At 41.5% G+C, this 18,892-nt stretch overlaps 1 protein-coding gene across 3 annotated transcripts in view; it reads right to left on the reverse strand.

The window, feature by feature from the left end:
• LOC149244456 (uncharacterized) overlaps window positions 1-17,082 on the reverse strand; it is a 212,902-nt gene extending 195,820 nt beyond the window's left edge. Inside the window, exons 1-2 of one of the 3 annotated variants that reach the window (XR_016246752.1) lie at window positions 14,621-17,082; window positions 10,870-10,960 (exon numbers count right to left, since the gene is read on the reverse strand). Coding sequence is in view for 2 of the 3 variants with exons in the window: in XM_089374872.1 (XP_089230998.1) it covers window positions 14,637-16,853 (2,217 nt within the window). In the remaining variant the exon portion in view is untranslated. The remainder of the gene's footprint in view (window positions 1-10,869; window positions 10,961-14,620) is intronic. The other 2 variants (XM_089374872.1, XM_089374873.1) reach the window with 2 other exon arrangements.
• Between the last annotated feature and the right edge of the window lie 1,810 nt (window positions 17,083-18,892).

The raw sequence follows: 18,892 nt of genomic DNA on the forward strand, positions 1-18,892 counted from the left end.
AGCTTTGGCCTTGAGCTTGCTTATGAGTTGCAGATTGAATTTGTTGAGTGCTGGGATTGTTCTAAAGAGAACAAGCATCATCTTGATTTTCCAGATTAATACAAAACAGATAGTGGGGTTTTGAGCTGTGGCTTTCCCCGGATATTTATTGTGTTATGTGCCTTTGATTCTCTTCCTCTATTGATTATTGTTTGCTCGATGTTTATGGGCTTCCATTGTAAATAGTAGAAGTAGATTCTTGTCTCTTGCTTTAGTAGATTACATGAGCTTGTGAATCTACATGATTTTCTATATGTTATCAGAACAAGATTTTTTTTGGGTCAAGAGTTTGCAGAGCGTATCTGAAAATTTCTGTGCAAAATTTTCAAAAACAAATTGCAGATCTGGATTCCTTGGGAAAAGATACCCAAATTCAAAAAAATAAAAATTGTCGAATCGAAGTTCGAATGAGGGAGATATCGCTTATTTAAAATCAACTCTCTAGAGGAGATTTCGAAGTTTTGAATTTCTGCGTTACATGCGAAAGTCGAATTTGCAATACATACTTCAGGATTGGCAGATGACGTTCCATGGGTTGAGGCTTGAGTATGCCTTGGAAGGCAACTCGAATTTCATAGCCTAGAGGGACAAGATGGAGGTTGTGCTAGAGGACAATGGCTTGAAGGAATTTGTTGAACAAGCAATTCCTAAGCCAGTAGCTACTGATGCACAAAACTTGGCCAAGTGGAAGAAGTGTGTGGCGAAGGCAAGGCGGATAATCCTTGAGGGAGTTCGAGATCATATTGTCTCGAGTCTCCATGGAAAGGAAACCCTGCATGCTATGTGGAAAACATTGACGGACTTGTATCAGAATAGCAGTGATCAAAGGAAGTTGGCATTGAAGGATAAACTTCGTAAAATCAAGATGGAGAAAGGCGAGACGATTCCAAAGTACTTGACCAAGTTCACTCAATGTCGGGATGAACTTGGAAGTGTTGGAATCACGGTTGCCGAGGAGGATATGGTGAGCCTTGCTCTTCTTGGACTCCCAAAGAGTTGGCATACTTATCAAGACTCTGTCAATGGTTGGGAGAAGCTGCCAGATTGGAAATGACAATGGTCCGATTTGATGCAGAATGAGATCAGGAGGAACACCAGGGATGGCTCTTCATCAAAGACTAATGATGAAGAGAATTGTGCCTTAACGATTAAGGCGAAGAAGGGAAAAGGTAAAATTTCCCATTCCAAATCAGATTCTTATCATGAAGGTAAGAAGGACATGACGAAAGTTAAATGCTTTCATTGTCACATGATGGGTCAATTTGATACAAATTGTCCATTGAAGAAGTCCTCAGGAGGAGCAGTAGGTGAGGCTTTGGCCTCCCAATTCGAATTGGACTTTTCCCTCATTGCATGCATGGTTTCTTCAATGATGGGAAGTGTCCGGTAATTAGATAGTGGAGCTTCTTTCCACATGATTGGCGACAAAGAGTTATTCAGTGAACTAGAGGACAAAGATCTCAAGATGCATATCGAGATGGGTGATGATGGTAAGTATAGTGTTACTGGTGTGGGCACTATTACTTTTCAGAGGGAGAATCCAGCTCCACTCAACTTGAGGAATGCTATGCATGTATCTGGACTGACGAAGAACTTGGTATTCGTTGCCATGCTTGAGGATAGAGGCTGTTGATTTGGGGTAGCATCGTATGTGCACTAGCCATGATAATTGGTGGAGAGGCTAAAGCACATGAGATCTCCAAGACCCAAAAATGGTTTGGACAGATTGTACCCGGTTTGAGAGATATTAAAATAATTAATATTTTTAATGGAGTTCCTAAGTCTAAACTTAGGAAAAATAAAATATTAATAAGTATTAATATAAAACTGGGTTAAAAAGTTCCAAAAGTCATGGATCAAGCCAAATCTAATTTTAGCCATTGATTAGAGATTTAATCTCGGTCGTTGAAGGACCAATAGGAAAAGTATAAGAGGAGGCTTGAGGGTCAATTAGAAGATACACCAGAGTGATCAGTCATTCATTTTGCTAGAGCGGGGTTGCTAAGAAAAAGTGAATCAGTGATCAGCAGCAAGGGGCAGTGAGTACTGGGCAAAGAGGCAGAGACAGTGCCAAGAGACCAGCACAGAAGCAGAGAGCAAGGGCAGCATGCAGAGCAGGCCACGCAGAGCCCAGCAGAGACAGCGCAGAGCCTAGAGGGACTGCATCATCCACGCAAAGGGCAGAGGGAGTGACATAGAGGGTCCCAAAGGTTGCGCAGTGCCTCAGAGGGCTAACGCAGAGGGTCCTGGGGCTAACGCAGTGCAACAAGAGGCTGACGCAGAGGCCAGAAGGGCCAGCGCTGAGCTTCAGAGTCGCCGGAGAGGGTTTCGTGGGACAGGTTTTCTAAATACCTATTTCTGAATAGAGAGGTATTGTTGCAGTGTATTTTTCTCTGTCGGGTGAGCCAGTTAGGCACCCAGTTGTACTCAAGGAAATACTGCATAATAATATACCCTCAGAATCGTTGCATCAGTTTTCCTGCATTGAGTTTTTCAGTGGACATTTGTCCAAAAATAACGGCGTCACTTGTGTGTTTGTTTTCTTTCCGCTATTAATCTGTAGATGTGATTGTATTGTGTTTATTCGGCTTTTAAATGTTTTAAATAACTTGTTCGAATTTAACAAGTGGAAGAAATAAACCAGTAGAATACAGATTAATTTTCTATCGGATAGACTTAGAAAATTCAACATGGTATTAGAGAATGGTTACAGATCACAAGAAAGCTGAAGGCATCAGCTAAAGCAGAGCATTTGCAATAGAATCAGTTGTCTCACGTGACAAAAGTTGATCCTTGCAAAAAGCAACAGAAGAAGGGTTGACACAAAGGGACTGCATCATCAGTTCAAGCCAAGAGGAGGGTCGACGCAGAGGCAAAGAGAGGCAGATCTGACCAACGCAGTGTCCGATCATCTTTCTCAGCCATGAAGGATCAACGCTGTGGCCAGGAGGTGTAGATTCAGCCAATGTCAGAATTGCGTAGAGCTTAGAGGCTCAATCCTTCAGTTGTTGGGGCATAGGAAGTTGTGGCCAGTTTGCAGGAGAGAAGTTGGTGGGGTACTGTGGGCAGAACAGTACCTAACAAGGCAAAACCAAGGTAAAGGGAGTTGCTACCGAGGCAGCTTTCTAGCCAAAGAATCCGGATCAGTGTTACAGTTGCATAGACAATCGGAGAGGGGCAACTTGACGATGGGAAGAAGAATTTCTAGGAGGGAAATCAAGACTCAGAGGGAGTCTAACAGAGAACTTCCAAACGGGAAGTAGAGAGACTCAGCGAGAGTCGAACAAAGAACTTCTAGACGGGAAGTAGACTCAGCAGGAATCGAACAGAGAACTTCCAAGCAGGAAGTAGAGAGACTCGGAGGAATCGACAGAGAAGAGCAGAGAGATGGTTGTGAATGGGCTGAGGGATTAGGACAGGCTGGACGGAGTGTCCAACTTTGTGGTCTGGAATGCCAGGGCCTGTCCATTCTAGACAGACATCGCATCAAGGCCTTCGCCTTGAGAGTAGTGGCGATCCTAGTTGACCCAGCTGAAAATGAGAAGTACGAGGAGGCAATGGCCAGGGCGAAGTGCATCATCCTTGATGGAGTCAAGGATCATGTGGTCCAACATATTACCGAGAAGGACACGGCAAATGAGATGTGGGAAGCCCTAAAGAAATTGTACTGGCATACTTCCGTGCGGAGGAAGATGTTACTTGAGAATCAGTTGCAGTCATACCAAATGCAGAAGAGGGAGCAGATAGATCACTTCCTCGATCGATTGAAGGAGATCAAGGACCAGCTAACTTCCATAGGGGCCACGCCAAATGAGGAGATGTTGGTGAGGACCGCACTTAACGTAATCTCCTGAGGAGTGGGAGACATTTGTCCAGATTATACTGGGCAGGGTGAATCTTCCAGATTGGGAAGAATTGTGGTCGGCTCTTCGCCAAGAGGAGATCAGGCGATTGAACAAGACGGGGAGTAGTGGGAAAGGAGTCACGATCAAGAAGGAAGAGGAAGAGGATGCGGCTCGAGCATCTGCGGGAAAGCAGGAGAAGAGGAAGAAGAAGGACCTCTCCAAGGTCAAGTGCTTCCATTGTGAGGAACTGGGTCAATATGCGAACCAATGTCCGAGGAAGAAGAGTAAGGGAGAGGCTTCTGACTCTAAGGCAACGCCAACAAAGGCAGAGGAGGTTGAGGAGGATGACGATTGTACCATGAGTACTCATGTACCACTAGAGAAGAAGTGGGGAGACATCGATCTGTAGTCAGGAGGACTACAAGCGATGAGGGGCAGGATCCTTGAGGTACCCAACCTCTTAGATTATACTTTGCTACGGGAGCCTCGAGGAGAGAGTAACAAGACAGGCGGATGTCGGGAGAGAGGGATGCAGATGAAGCGGCGAAGAGTTTTGCACCAGTGCAGGATGGCATAGATTGGTGTGCAACAGTGCGAGATGCAGGGAGTTGTTGCAGCAACACAGAGGTCAATAGAGAGAGCACTTGCTAGCGGGAGAGAGATCTCTAGCATCGGGAGTGTTTCTAGACCGACAGGGATGTCAGACGCTGGGTGGGTCAATTACTTACTTCTCAATAACTGAGTTGCAGTGCAATAGCAATATGCAGTAGCACGATGCAACATGATGAGAGGGTTATGCAGTGTTGGGAGAATGGACCAGCAGCAGCACGGATGTAGAGGGAGCTACCGTACGGATGTAGCAATCGCAGTGGCAGGGCCATGGGCAGCAGTGCAGAGGATGTTGGGCGTGGAGACTTAGCATCAGCATAGGTACCGATGCCAGATAATCCGTGTGATGCTCAGTGAGGAGTATTACTAGAGCATAGTCCTCGCTAAGAGGGAGTGTTGATTTGGGGTAGCATCGGATGTGATCTAGCCATGAAAATTGGTGGAGAGGCTAAAACACATGAGATCTCCAAGACCCAGAAATGGTTTGGACAAATTGTACCCAATTTCGGAGATACTAAGATAATTAATATTTTTAATGGAATTCCAAAGTCTAAACTTAGGAAAAATAAAATATTAATGGGTATTAATATAAAACTAGGTTAGAAGGTTCCAAAAGTCATGGATCAAGCCAAATCTAATCTTAGCCGTTGATTAGAGATTTAATCTCGGCTGTTGAAGGACCACCAGGAAAAGTATAAGAAGAGGCTTGAAGGTCAGTTGGAAGATACACCAAAGTGATCAGTGATTCATTTTGCTAGAGCGGGGTTGCTAAGAAAAAGTGAATTAGTGATCAGTAGCGAGGGGCAATGAGTACTGGGCAGAGAGGCAAAGACAGTGCCAAGAGACCAGCGTAGAAGCAAAGAGCGAAAGCAGTAGCCAGAGCAAGGCACGCAGAGACAGCACAGAGCCTAGAGGGACTGTGTCATCCACACAGAGGGCAGAGCGAGTGATGCAGACAGTCCCAGAGGCTGCACAGTGCCTCAGAGGGCTGACACAGAGGGTCTTGGGAATGACACAGTGCAGCAGAAGGCTGACGCAGAGGCTAGAAGGGCCAGCATTGAGCTTCAGAGTCGCCGGAGAGGGTTTCGTGAGACAAGTTTTCTGAATACCTGTTTCCGAATAGAGGTATTGTTGCCGTGTATTTTTCTCTATCAAAAGAGTCGGTTAGGCACCTAGTTGTACTCAAGGAAATATTGCATAATAATATACCCTCAAAATAGCTGCATCGGTTTTCCCGCATTGGGTTTTTCCGGGGACATTTGTCCAAAATAACGGTGTCACTTGTGTGTTTGTTTTCTTTCAGTTGTTGATATGTAGATGTTGTGACTGTATTGTGTTTATTTCAGTATTTAAATGTTTTAAATAACTTGTTCGAATTTAACAAGTGGAAAAAATAAACCAACAAAATACAGATTAATTTTCTAATGGATAGACTTAGAAAATTCAACAGAGGCTATGATGTGATCTTTTCGAAAGGAAAGGCGTTCCTTCGACACATACCCACGGGTCAAGTAAAGAAGTAGGGATTCAAGTTTAGAATCTATATAAGATAGAGGTAGAGGATTGAGCTGCTTTGAGCTCAAAAGCAGAAAATATGTTGAGCCGAGACGTGGGCAAGTTGTGGCACAGGCGATTGGGCCACTTACATCATGGGGCTTTGAAGATATTGGAGCAAATCTCTACCGGTCTTCCCAAAGGTACGCTTGAGCAAGTTGATACATGCAAAGGTTGTATTTGGGAAAATACACCAAGTCTTCCTTTGGAGACAGAGACAGTTGAGCAGAGTCTATTCTGGAGAGAGTCCATGCAGATGTGTGTGGACCATTCTTGACAGCAACCACATCCAAACACAAGTATTATGTTATATTTGTTGATGACTGTTCTCGTAAATGCTGGGTATTTTTTATGCAGAAAAAAGATCAAACTTTCACAAAGTTTTGTGAGTTCAAACCATTGCTAGTGAAAGAGTCTCGCAAGAAAGTTAAAGCTCTACGAAGTGATAACGGTGGTGAGTATGTCTCCAATGATTTTAAGAACTTCTGTGCAGCAGAAGGGATTAAACGACAGTTGACGACACCCCATAACCCCCAACAGAATGGGGTCGCCGAGAGGTAGAACAAGAGCATAGTAGAGGTAGTAAGGGCGATGTTGCATGATCAGGGCCTACCACTACACTTGTGGGATGAGGCATGCAAAGCAGCGGTTTATGTTTAGACCCATAGCCCACATCAGATACTTGAGATGAAGACACCAGAGAAGGCTTATTCCGGTAAGAGGCTAGATGTTGGTCACTTTAGGATTTTTGGGTCATCGCTTTATTGCCATGTGACCAAAAATGCAGGGAAGAAGCTTGAGCCAACAGCAGAGTTGGTGATGAAAAGAGATTTTGGGGTAAGGCCAAAACCCCTTTTCTTTACAATATTCGATCTTGGGACCTATGGGTTATGAGCCCATTTCATTATCAGGAGCATTCCATAAGGCTTTAAGCCTTTAAAACCGAACCATATAACATATCGGAGCCTTTTACACTATCAGAAGCTTTTAAATATGCGTTTAAGTCTTAAGCGCTCAGGCAACACATATATCGGAAATACACGAGAGCAAGGGAAATAAAAAGGAAAAACCCCGCCGGAACACAAAGCTAGATCTCAAATCTTATAAACCCGCATATATAGATATCGTTGGGTCCGCTCCTTCAGACCTGTCCGCGCAGCGCTCCACCGATCATTCCAATCTCCAATACCTCCAATCTCCGATCTCCGCTTATCGGCTATCAGAGTATAGCTATATCGCTCGTCGGCCTATCCATCACCCGCCAGTCCTTAACTCCTTCGATTACCGATTTGCAATTAGATCGGGATCATCGATCTGATTCCAATCCGACGGTCTTCACTTCATCGGCAATCGCTCATCGCAACTTTCCAAGGCCCAATTCCTATGTCTCCAAAAGGATTCCGCCGATGCGACTTAATCAAGTCCTCAGTAAGCTTGTTGGAATTGCGGTTGTTGATATTGTACCAGCCATGGTTGTGAAGCCATTTGCTGTTGTCCAATACTGGCTATCTGACCAAGATGAGGGGTAATAGTACCCGTTTGAGCCTGAGTCGCTCCAGTTAAGGAGCCACTAATCGGCAATTGTGGTTGTGTCGTGGAGACAAGAGGCTGTTGTATTACGACCTAAGAAACTTGAGGTTGGCATACAACAGGCAACGCTTGTACTTGCGACACCGTCACAATAGCCGGTGTAGTGGGGATATTCGACACAGGTAGACTTGGTTGCATTGAGTATACAACCCTTGGTTGTTGAGGCAATATTGGCACCCAACCACTGGATGTGATTCCAGTTTGACCCGAATTTTGTTGTGAACTCTCATATGGTTGTTCTCCCGGAGGGAACAATGAAAGGGCATACTGCCCCCCATACGATGGCAATCCAGTGCTCAAAGGAAAAATTGGCCTTTGGAGACCGGACTGCCCAAATTGATACTGTTGCAAAGGATCAATTTGTTGAGACTCAACATAAGAAATTTCAGATATTATTCCGAATGAACAAATGGGAATAGACCATACTGTCGAAACGGTCCCTGGGTGGACTCCATCTAGCGGTTGAGAGCTATAGTTGGGACAGATGGTATACCAGCGAACATTGTCGGAGTGGCGGCAGGAGGTTCCGCTGCTGTTGTGTCAGATGAAACAGTTCTAGATGTCGATGGTTGTTCAGACATATCGAGTCTATCCAAAATATTTCCTCGCGATTCTACAGGAACATGCGATGAAGGATGACTATCTTTTGCGTAGAAGGATATAGATGGATCCCAGTTCCAAAATGCAATGGGGTACTGGATCGAAAATCCTTCGTAATCTCTTCTATAGCAATCAATCCAAGTGGAAGAGGTAGACTACCGGGTCCGTAAAATATTTCCATGCCGAAGAAGGTGTAGACTCTACAACGACAGATGTTGGAGGGGTGACACCTTCCAAATCAGCCCTAAATGGAGCCGGTTCACGAATAGAAGTGTTTACCGTTACATTAGGATCAGTTCTAAAGTCCTCTTGTGACTGCGGAACTTCTTCTGTAAAGGCAGGGATACCAGAAATGGTTGGAGTAACTGAGTCTCTGAGGATGTTGAAACACAAGTTTCAAACAAACCAAGAGACTTTGACCCAGTTAAACGAGTTCGCTTGGCCCGGAATGGTTTCGTTTCCGGAGTCAAAGATGGTTGACTCGTTAGTCTTTGCAAACAACGGGGTTTCGATTGACTTTCTTCCACAATTGCGGATTATTTGATCAACTCAAAATAAAAAGGGGAAAATGTGGTTCCGAATTAAATGAATTTTAGACGCTTTAACACAACTTGCTTTTTCAATTTTTAAGAGTTGAGAAAAAGCTAAAGATGACTCTAGTCGCCTTCAATTTTTAATGAGCCTGAAGTGACAAGTGCTCAGATGGACCTTTTCTTTTAAGGACTTTGAAAAGGAACGAAAGAGACTACTCTGGAAATCTAGTTAGAGGGATTACCAAACCAATCGCAAAACTGCAGAATACTTTTTATGGTACAGCAGTGAATCTTCCCGAACGCTGTGTTCAATGCATTGCGATCAATAGGGCGGCAGACACTGCTTCCTAAGGATCAAGGATATAGCCTATTGTGGTCTCCCAATATATAATCGACGATACGTGGGAGCACAAGTCCGCACTGGCACTTGTCGTCTCAAAGAGGAGGAATCACCCAACCTACGATGAAAGCGATAGTTACCAGGCTTTACGACACCGGAATATGTCTTTAGCCTAGACTTCTAAATGTTGTGCGTTAGGTTCCAAAGCGTTTTTATGTTCATTGAATTTATTTTACAGTTGATCTTTCTTAAGAAGTTTGCCTTTAAGGTTCACTGCATGATGTAGATATACAATTCCCAAATATGCAATCTAAGATGATAAACAGTCGTTTACTCTTCTTTTTGCAATGAAAATCCTAGCTACTAAGGAAAGAGAAACAAAATTCTTTCAACATAGAGCAGAGAGCACACACTAGATGCACTGTCGAAATCAAAATCAACAAGCAGTCTAAATGCAAATGCATATGCATGTATTTGTTTTCCGCTTTCTTAATGTGCGAATGATAAAAAGAATGCTAAGTACAAATCTGAACTATCTTTTCTCTCAAAGCGACAGTACTAACAATTTTCTCTTCAAAAGACGAAAGGAAGACGAAGACGGCACTTTGCGATTTCAAATTCAAAAACGAAACGAGGACTAAGACGATACTTTGCGATTTCAAATTCAAAAAACGAAAGAAAGACTACTTTGCAATTTCGAATTCAAAAAATGAAAGGAAGACTACTTTGCGATTTCGAATTCAAAAAACGAAATGAAGGCTAAGACGACACTTTGTGATTTCGAATTTAAAAAACGAAAGGAAGGCTAAGAACGACACTTTCAACTTCTATTTGAAAACTGCTTTCGACACTTGAAATACTATTAATTCAAATCAAATACAAGAGTAACAGTGTAATCGACTATCAAAAAGAGTAGGATTATTTTCTTTGACTGAAAACGACACTTGCGACACTTCCAAATCAAAAGAAGACAGTTCAATTACACTACTTTTTTGTAATGGAGAACTGTAAATGGCGAAAAATACATAAAAACATTCACAATTCTTTGTACAATGGAGGCTGAATAATGCAAAGGAAGAGAGTTTCAACAGTGGTATACTGATCACAGACAACAAAACTCCTGAATAAAGCTGAAAACAATGAAGAAAAAACCAAAATATGGAGGCAGAAACAGTTTTATCTGATCATCGCACCTGTAACACAGGGAAACAGGGATGCATCTCACCTACTACACACGGGAGGTGCGATGCATCCAGACTGTCAAAAGGAGACAGTGCGATGGTCCAGGGACGAGACTGGGCTTGGTTTTTTGCTCACAGTTTGCAGCTTAGTTCAGGGATTTAAGTTGAGCTAATGATAGTCAGTAAATACAAAGCATAGGGGCTGATCTAATGAGGTTACTTGAGCTACCACCAGGGCACTTAGGATGTTTGCAAGTTGGTTGTTCAGTTTATAAACAAAACCCAGAGATGGACTGAAGCAGCATTGATCTACTTTGCACTTGCATAGCAAATGCAGTTCGAAGGCTAGCTGGCTTAACTTCAAGCTCCGTCTGTAGTTTATAAAGCAAACAAATATAAACAAGCAAACAAGCTATTTGCTCCCCAGCAGAGTCGCCATTTTGTTATTGGGAAAACTAGTGTCCATTCAGAGCTGGTATTCCCACTAAGACAGGTAGCTATCTTAGGAACAAACAAACTAAAGTTTCTTATGTTTTCCTTTATGAGAGATAGATGAAAAAGAAGCAGAGAGTACCAACCTCAGTCTTTCGCTTGGCTCTTTGCTTGTTTCCTTTACCCTTTGACAGAAATTCACCACTCTTTCCTCACTCATCCCGCTTCAAAGAACACCTGTGGAGTCAAAGCAGCATGATACCATCAAAGCATAGAGATCTATAACCATAAACAATACAGGATTAGATATATATTAACCATACAAATGCATATATCAAGACAAGATTCAGAGATACAAAAACATATGGAGGAAAACTCAAATAGCTTTATTGATAGAAGTAGTAGAAGAGAGGATTACAACCCATTGGTCTGACCCAGCGCCATCCTCCCAGCATGAAAGCCCTCTTCACCTCATGAAAAGCTTAGATCACCAACAATGTTGCACAAAGAAACCAATAGCATTTCCTTACAAAATACAAGATTCCAGCCTTTGGATCTCTAAGATGAGGGATCCATATATAGATGTTTGCAGGTGGGTGAGTCAGCTTCTGGGATTTTGATTAGTGTCCTCTCTCTGATAGTTCTTGGTTCCACTTGGAGATTCATGATCTCTTACTCATCCTTGGGCGAATTCAGAGAGGCAAGTGTCAAATGGGTAGTTTCTAGAAGATTCTTTGGGTTTCCACCTAGCCAACTGCCTCTGCCATTTGTCTGCTCTCGCTCATCGCACCCTACAGAAGGGCTTTTCAGTATGCATCGCACTTTTTGCATGTGGTAGGTGAGATGCATCGCACCCTTAGCACTGAGCAGTCTGTATGGTCCAGTTTTGACCAGTTCTGAGTAGTTTTTCAGGGAGAACTTCTGGGAGATGATGTAATCAGCTGACCTTGCTCCTTTAGGGTATGAAACAACACTTTTAGGGACTTATAAGCCCTTGGTTTATGGACATATGTGATTGGTGTTGCAGGGCTCAAATATGTCTATAACACCTCGTAGCTTTCATTAAAACAAAAATATCTCCACACGTGTGAGCCGAAGTGAGAAAAATGATGATGTCATGCTAGCGAATTTCCCTTTTAGGGCTTGTGTTGGTCTCCTCAAGTTCCATGACAAGTGTAGAGGGCCTCTAAAATCATAATCTAGGGGTTGGCCACTACACCTCTGTGAAAATCATCCTGTGGACCCCAAATATGGGTTTGGAGCACAAAACTGGGTCTCTTGGGTCTCTTGGTGGTGTGAATGCATGATTTTGCTCCAACATTGAGGGAACTAAAGATGTTGCTAGCCCTCCCATGTCTCAAGGTGTGAGACAAACATCATTTGGTCTCTAGATCAACTGTCAAGCCATGTGGTCATTGTTAAGCTAGCTGAAGGCATGTTGGTCCAGGTGCATCATCCCACAAATAATAAAGCAAAATGTAGAAATGTTTTTGGTGATGAAGGTGCCCATGGATACAAATGATGCTCTAAAACTGTGTGGAGTCCCATGGCTCTCAATGCATCACATATGCGTGTCAATATGTCCCTCTAGAGGACTTGGACCCCAATTAAGTTGCCCAGGCCTATAGATGGAACCACCTGCCAATTATACACAATATCTAATGCTACAACTTTCGCGATTAGGTACATTAATCATTGTTGCATCTATGTGAACCAAGCTTGAATGAAATGGGCAAATTCAAACTTCATATAAGGCTTATCTTCCAAAATTGGGGTCTTAGTCATGTAATGGTGTTACCTCCCTAAGTAGGAGTGGTTAATAGATGACCTTATTAGATGTTCTCAACCCCTAAGGGGAAGTGACATGTCCTTGGTCCACCCTTCAATTGACAAGTGCCATGTGCATATTTATGGAATGAAGGGGAGAAGACTTCATCGCCAAGTGCCATGGTCAAAAGGACCGACTATGATGGAGTACCCCATCCTAAGCATACAAATGTGAGGAGGGAGAAATCATGGATGCGTGAGTTATCTCGACCTTTGTTTTTCCAACCCTTTAATTGCCTTTTTCTTTTTCTTGATTTTTTTTCCTTGTATTACTACTTGTAGCTCAAGGAATGAGAACTTTCTTTGTATGATGCAGTAGGTATTACCCACTTTAAGATGGGGCATTTCATCGCCCATCACAGGTTGGGACATGCAAGGGTTCCTTATCTTCTATGAGATAGGGCAACATTGGCCTAGGAAGAGGGTCATGGCCATATGAGTGAGGCAAAGCTCATGCTTGGTTTTTTCCCATGTGCTAATTCATAAGTCCCAAAAATCTTTTGCATTTTGATTTCTCTTTTGTTTTTCTTGTGGACATTATATGCTATTTTTTATTCTTTTAGCTACATCAACCTCCCAGAGTGCATTTCTAGGCCCTATCCAGGTATGAGGATGTGTGGGTGCCAAATCCCAATGAACCAATGGTCATTTTAACCCAAAGAAGGGAGGTGGCGTAAGGGCTTATAGTGTAAGATGGAAAGTGGTAAGTATAAAATAAGGAGAGATGGGGCTACATTATCTCAAGCATGGCCAAGCAGTGCCCTTCCTATACCCACTAGGCCATTAGCAGAGGTCCCAATAGACTAGGATTGAAAATTAACCACCCATTTAAGGTGAGGGAACAAAACTATGACCAATACCCTTCTTTCTTCCAAGTTACCCCCATAATCCATGCCAAATGCCCAAATATAAACAAGCATAATCACCCAATTGCAAATTGAATAAAGTATGTTTTGTTTAAAAGCCCACCTTCCAACATGTGCTCTTAGCAAATGGGCAAGGAGATATATGATTGATGCAGGGATCAAAGATATGAACGACACATCACTTTGGCTACAAGGTGGCTTTTAGGGGCTATTCACTGCCATCTAGAAGAGATAAATAGGAGAAATTTTTCTCCTAGGGTCACAGCCACAATGATTCAGATGTGGTTGGCAATACCATTGATTGCAACTCCACTTTAGGGAATGTTCTCAGTTTGGGTTTCAACCCCATTTGTTTGTCTGGCAAAATGAAATCCGTTGTTTTTTATCATCAACACAAGTTGAATACAGATATGTAGTTAACATTACCAATCAAACCATTTGGTTGTAGAACTTTCTCACTAAGCATTGTAAAATAAGTACTTTATATATGGCTTCTTGTCAAGACCCATTCATTCCATTCCTTTTGGTAGTGCTTCAGGGGGTATATTGGAGATAGTATACACTTAATTACACTTCAGTTAGACTAGTGAATGGAGTCATGCATGGCAATTTCATTATTATCACCAAGAGGGAAATCCACAAGTACATGAATGAGTTTTACTAATTTCCACTTGCATCAGACAGTTAACTAATGACTCCATGTCCAGTCAAGTAGGACAAGGTGTCAGTTTTCTTTAGTGCATGTTCATATCTCTCTAGATTCACTACTATATCAATTCAGTCATTTAAATAATATTGCAGTGCATGTTCACATCTCTATATAACCTACTATATCAAATCAGTCATATAATAATATTGTATTGAATTGTATTCGCTCTAGTAATTTTCTTTTTTGTGTATGAATATGATTCATTCATCTTTTCTCTCAATTTTCTCTCTTCTTTCCTACATACAATTTTTCATCATTGTTTTCACAAATGAAAAATCTCCCATATATATCTACAAACCATTTAATATATATAACTATACTGGTTTAATTTATTTTCAATAAAAGCAAAAATAAAAAATCATTTTACGTCTATAATCTTCTCTATATTCATTATCTGAAACGATTTATTCCCAGGAACCACATTAAAACCCATAAATAACAAAAACCTTGGATATGATTAGTATATGATTCAAAATTCAAATACCATAAACGAACCTTGTGCCATGGTGGGTTATACTCGCGGAGGCCACTTTAGCTCTTCCATCAGTGCTTTACTTTTCCCCGCTGTGTAAACTGCTGTGAGCAACTTCCTTTCCTGTGAATTTAAATCTTGTGCCCATTTCATGCAGTTGTACACCAATGCGCCCCCCACTTTCTGTATGCAGGCACCAATAACGTCTGCTAATGCCCTATGCAACTCATCTATTAATTCAATAAAATCACCGGATCTACAATCTATGCTCTTGCACAATTTGCACAAGGCATTCCCTGCAGCTGCCTTCTTCCAATCCAGAGAGTCTTGTCCATGCCCGATGACCTGAGCCTTTTGTTCACTTTCTTCGGCGAGCTTATTGATTGCTTCAGCTGCCTGTTTCATAGTTATGGTAGCCAGAAACTTTTTGGCAGGAGCATTGATCTTTTTACTTCGTTCCAGCAATGTTTTGAATAGACTATCTGCGGCTTTACTCAGCAAGTTATCTGTTTCAGGATCCGCCTCCTCAACCAAATCCATCAGGTCACAAGCCTCACTGTACGCTCTCATAGATTCTTCCCCACATTGAGGAGACAGCCGAACTATTATATTGATTAATGACACCGCAGTTAGCTTCCAAGACCCTTTGCTGGCGTATGCAAAATACTTTTCCACATCCAGGGCAGGGCCAGGGTCTCGTTTACACAAGAAGTTCAAACCTGTTTGATGTTGCTGTGTCCCGAGATCCAAACAACTTAGACCCACACATCCTGGCGACATATATTCTCTCAGAAACTTGACGAGGGTACCACAGTTTTTGCCATCCATGTGTCCTTCACGCCTAAGTTCCTCCGCTTGCTTGATTGACTTTCTATTCGTTGCTAACACGCTCTCACGAGTCTCCCATAGAATATGCACGTTCTCCAATTTTGTTTCTATTCCTGAACCATCTTCCTCCATTTCTTTTTTATGCTTTAACAACAACAACAACTTTGATGATACCGTGAGTGTAAGCTTATTGTAAAACATAATCTCTGACAAGAACCAACATACTTTACAGAGGAACACCACAAGAAACTGCACCCAAAACACACATCGCAGCAATATCACTGGCAAGCATATTTCCATTCCCTCAGTGACAATCATTTCACTTACTCTCTCATCAACTTTCCGTTTCTGTGATTTTTCGCAGGAAGTTTCTTGCAGCTCAAGAATATGCCTCGTCCAAAAGTCTTCTACCATGAAAAAGCTGCACCAGCACTCCTCTTTCTGCCTTCGCCATCTTCCATAGTAAGCTAGAGAGGTAAGCGATCTACAACTGATGATTGCCCATCCTATTATGCAGAAAACTACTTCCAAGATTGTTGTGGGGAACTTGAAAAAACTGGTAGCACCAGATACTCTTATGATTGGGCCTTGGACAAGCCATCCAATGATTGAGCTTGAAATGCAAATTGTGATTATCGTTGCAGCCGATGTCGCTAAAACTGATCTGGCTATGATATATTCAGGATAACATGCGCGGGCGACGATCCACGATTTGAGTACTTGATCTTCTACTGTCTCCCATGAGTAGTCTGTCCCATTTGATTGCCATGAAAGAAATTTGGGAATTTTTTGACGGATGATATCCCTGATGCTTTTATTGGCAAGAACAGCAGAACTGAGAAGAACAATCAACCATACTAGCGAGACCGATATTATCACATCAGATACAATGAACGAAGTCTGGGTGACCTTATTGGCATGTGGCCAGAAATAGTGTTTTGAGTGCAAATATAAGCCATGACCAGCTAAGCGTCGATGTACGCTGAACATCTCAGAGGAAATGTGGAGGAAGATACTCAATATCAAGGCAGCTAAATTACCCCACGAATCCTCTCCTCCAGGCCTAGCCATTCCGGGCAGCAGATAGGCCACTAGCACACACAACATTACTCTACTAATATGTATCATGAACAGGTAATTCTTAACAACCTCAGCTTTCAATGCCAGCTGATTATCCAACATTTGTTTGAGTAAAACACTCTGGCCATTGAGCAAATTCAAAACCTGTATGGTGAGCGCTGTGAGCACAAGAGCATCCGCAGGAATCCAATATAAACCCTTGTTCAGTGCTTTAAGAGTGTCCAGGCCAATAAGAGTAATGAATACAATCGTTCCCACTAGAAGCCACACTAACACTGCATATTCGTTTAGCTTGTCATATCCATTTGTAGTGGCTACCGTGGCGTTCTCCACGCACTGAACTGCCATGGTTTAGAACAAAACACAAGAATCGCTGAGGCAAAGATGAAAAAGCTGAGATCAATAACTTCCATACATCATATTCATGACTTCCTCTCATGAATTCATTCATTCCTGCCCTTTACAGAGTATTTTGTTACATCATGAGTTAAGCACACCACATTTTGTGGTGGTGGTGAAGTCTTGAAACGCGGTCATCTGTTTCACCTTATTGGCCCTTTTCTGGTTTGTTTTTGGTTTAATTTGTTTACAATCACAAGAAGTTTGAAATATGAACGCTTTGAGATTCAATTGTCAGAACGTTTTCCAGGTACTAATCCATAAAATACCAATCAAAATATGACCAAAACTTTAACTTTCTCACCATATTCCAGCGAAAACTCCAAATAGAAAGGTCTAATAGTCAGAGTAGCGCTTTTTGATGGTGGAAGGTACAAAAAAAACAAGAAGTCTAATAGTTAGACAACTCGCTTTGATGGTGGAAGGCTACCCAGCAAGACTGGGTTGTTGACTACCACAGAGCAGCATGTGTATATTTTCCATGCAGTATTTATCATGTCACATAACCAAGTATTCATTTACACATTGATAAAAATTTGAAACTTAATCTGAGACTCTCAATCTTATCTTTAAAACAGCTAACTGTATTAATTCTAACACACATTTTTCATATCTCTACCCCATTATCCTTTTCTTTCAATTATTTTTTCATATCTCTGCCCCATTACCCTTTCTGTGTTTTCTTTCAATTATGGTACCTGCAAACTCAGTCATATTATACTTTGAACTCGATCCAAGAGTGAAACTCGTTTTACTTTATTTTTTAAATTTTAAAAAATCAGATTTACTCTCTATATGTGCATTTTGAAGTTGGAAAAACACTTTTTAATCATCCTCTACTCTATATGTGCATTTTGAACTTGGAAAAAATCTTGTTAATCATCCTTTTTTCTTATTTTCCAATATTAAATTAACATAATTATTAAATAAATTTCCTTAAATTATCCCCTGTGAACTTTAGCCATTTGCCAACTATAGGGAAAGCTAAAGAACACTAAATTATTGGCTCCCCTGTCGTGTCTTGTGTCGTTTTGTCGAGCGAAAAGTGGCTCACTAGAAATTTATTTTGTTTCTTAAATGAAATTTGGATAATGATTATTTGTTTTTCAACAGAGTTATTTTTGGTTGTTGATATTGAACAAAGTATAAAGAAACTAAAAAATGTGAAGGTGTAGGATACTAACAGGGAGAATTTTTAAAATTAAAATGGGGAATGAAACTTGATATTTAATAGAGTCAATCAAAATAGCTTTTTGGTTGAGTGGACAACCAGTGTTGTTATACCTCTTCACAAAACCAGAGATATCAATAATCCTTTTAACTACCGTACTATTATGATCAACCTTCTTTTTGGAAAACTTTTTGGGAGCATGTTAGAGGTCAGAATCAGCGAATAGGCAGAGAAAGAGGGGAAAAGAGCAAAGGGACAGATTCACTTCAAGCCTAAACATTCTACCATTGATCATTGCATCACTCTAAGACACTCATTGAAAAAGTTTTGGGACAACCAAGGTGGGGAAGCATTTTATTGCTTTGTTGACTTCAAAAAAGTCTTTGATACCGTCCTTAGAGATAAACTATAGCACAAAATGGGAGAACTAAAGATCCCAAAGGAATATAGGGCAATTGTTCATAAGCTTTATGAGAAGGTTAGAACCAGAATCAAAACAAAGGAAGGCATGTTTGAATGCTTTGACAATGCAATAGGAGTCAAACAGGGATGTCATCTTTCTCCCACATTATTTGGTTTATATATTGATAAGCTTGAAGAGTGGATAAACAATACAAAAGGAGAAAGCATCCAAATGGCAAGATATGTGGTGAAACTACTTTTATATGCAGATGACCTTATTCTTATAGCTAAATCGGCACAAGGTTTGAGAGAACACTTGAAAGCTCTGGAACTCTTTTGTCAAGAGGTGGGAATGCAAGTAAATACCAGCAAAACTAAAGTCATGATTTTTTCTTTGAAAAGAAAGAAACATCAT

The sequence above is a fragment of the Pinus tabuliformis genome, chromosome 8, assembly GCF_031772625.1.
Source record: "Pinus tabuliformis cultivar Carrire ecotype Pingquan chromosome 8, CPIR1, whole genome shotgun sequence".
Lineage (NCBI taxonomy): Eukaryota > Viridiplantae > Streptophyta > Pinopsida > Pinales > Pinaceae > Pinus > Pinus tabuliformis.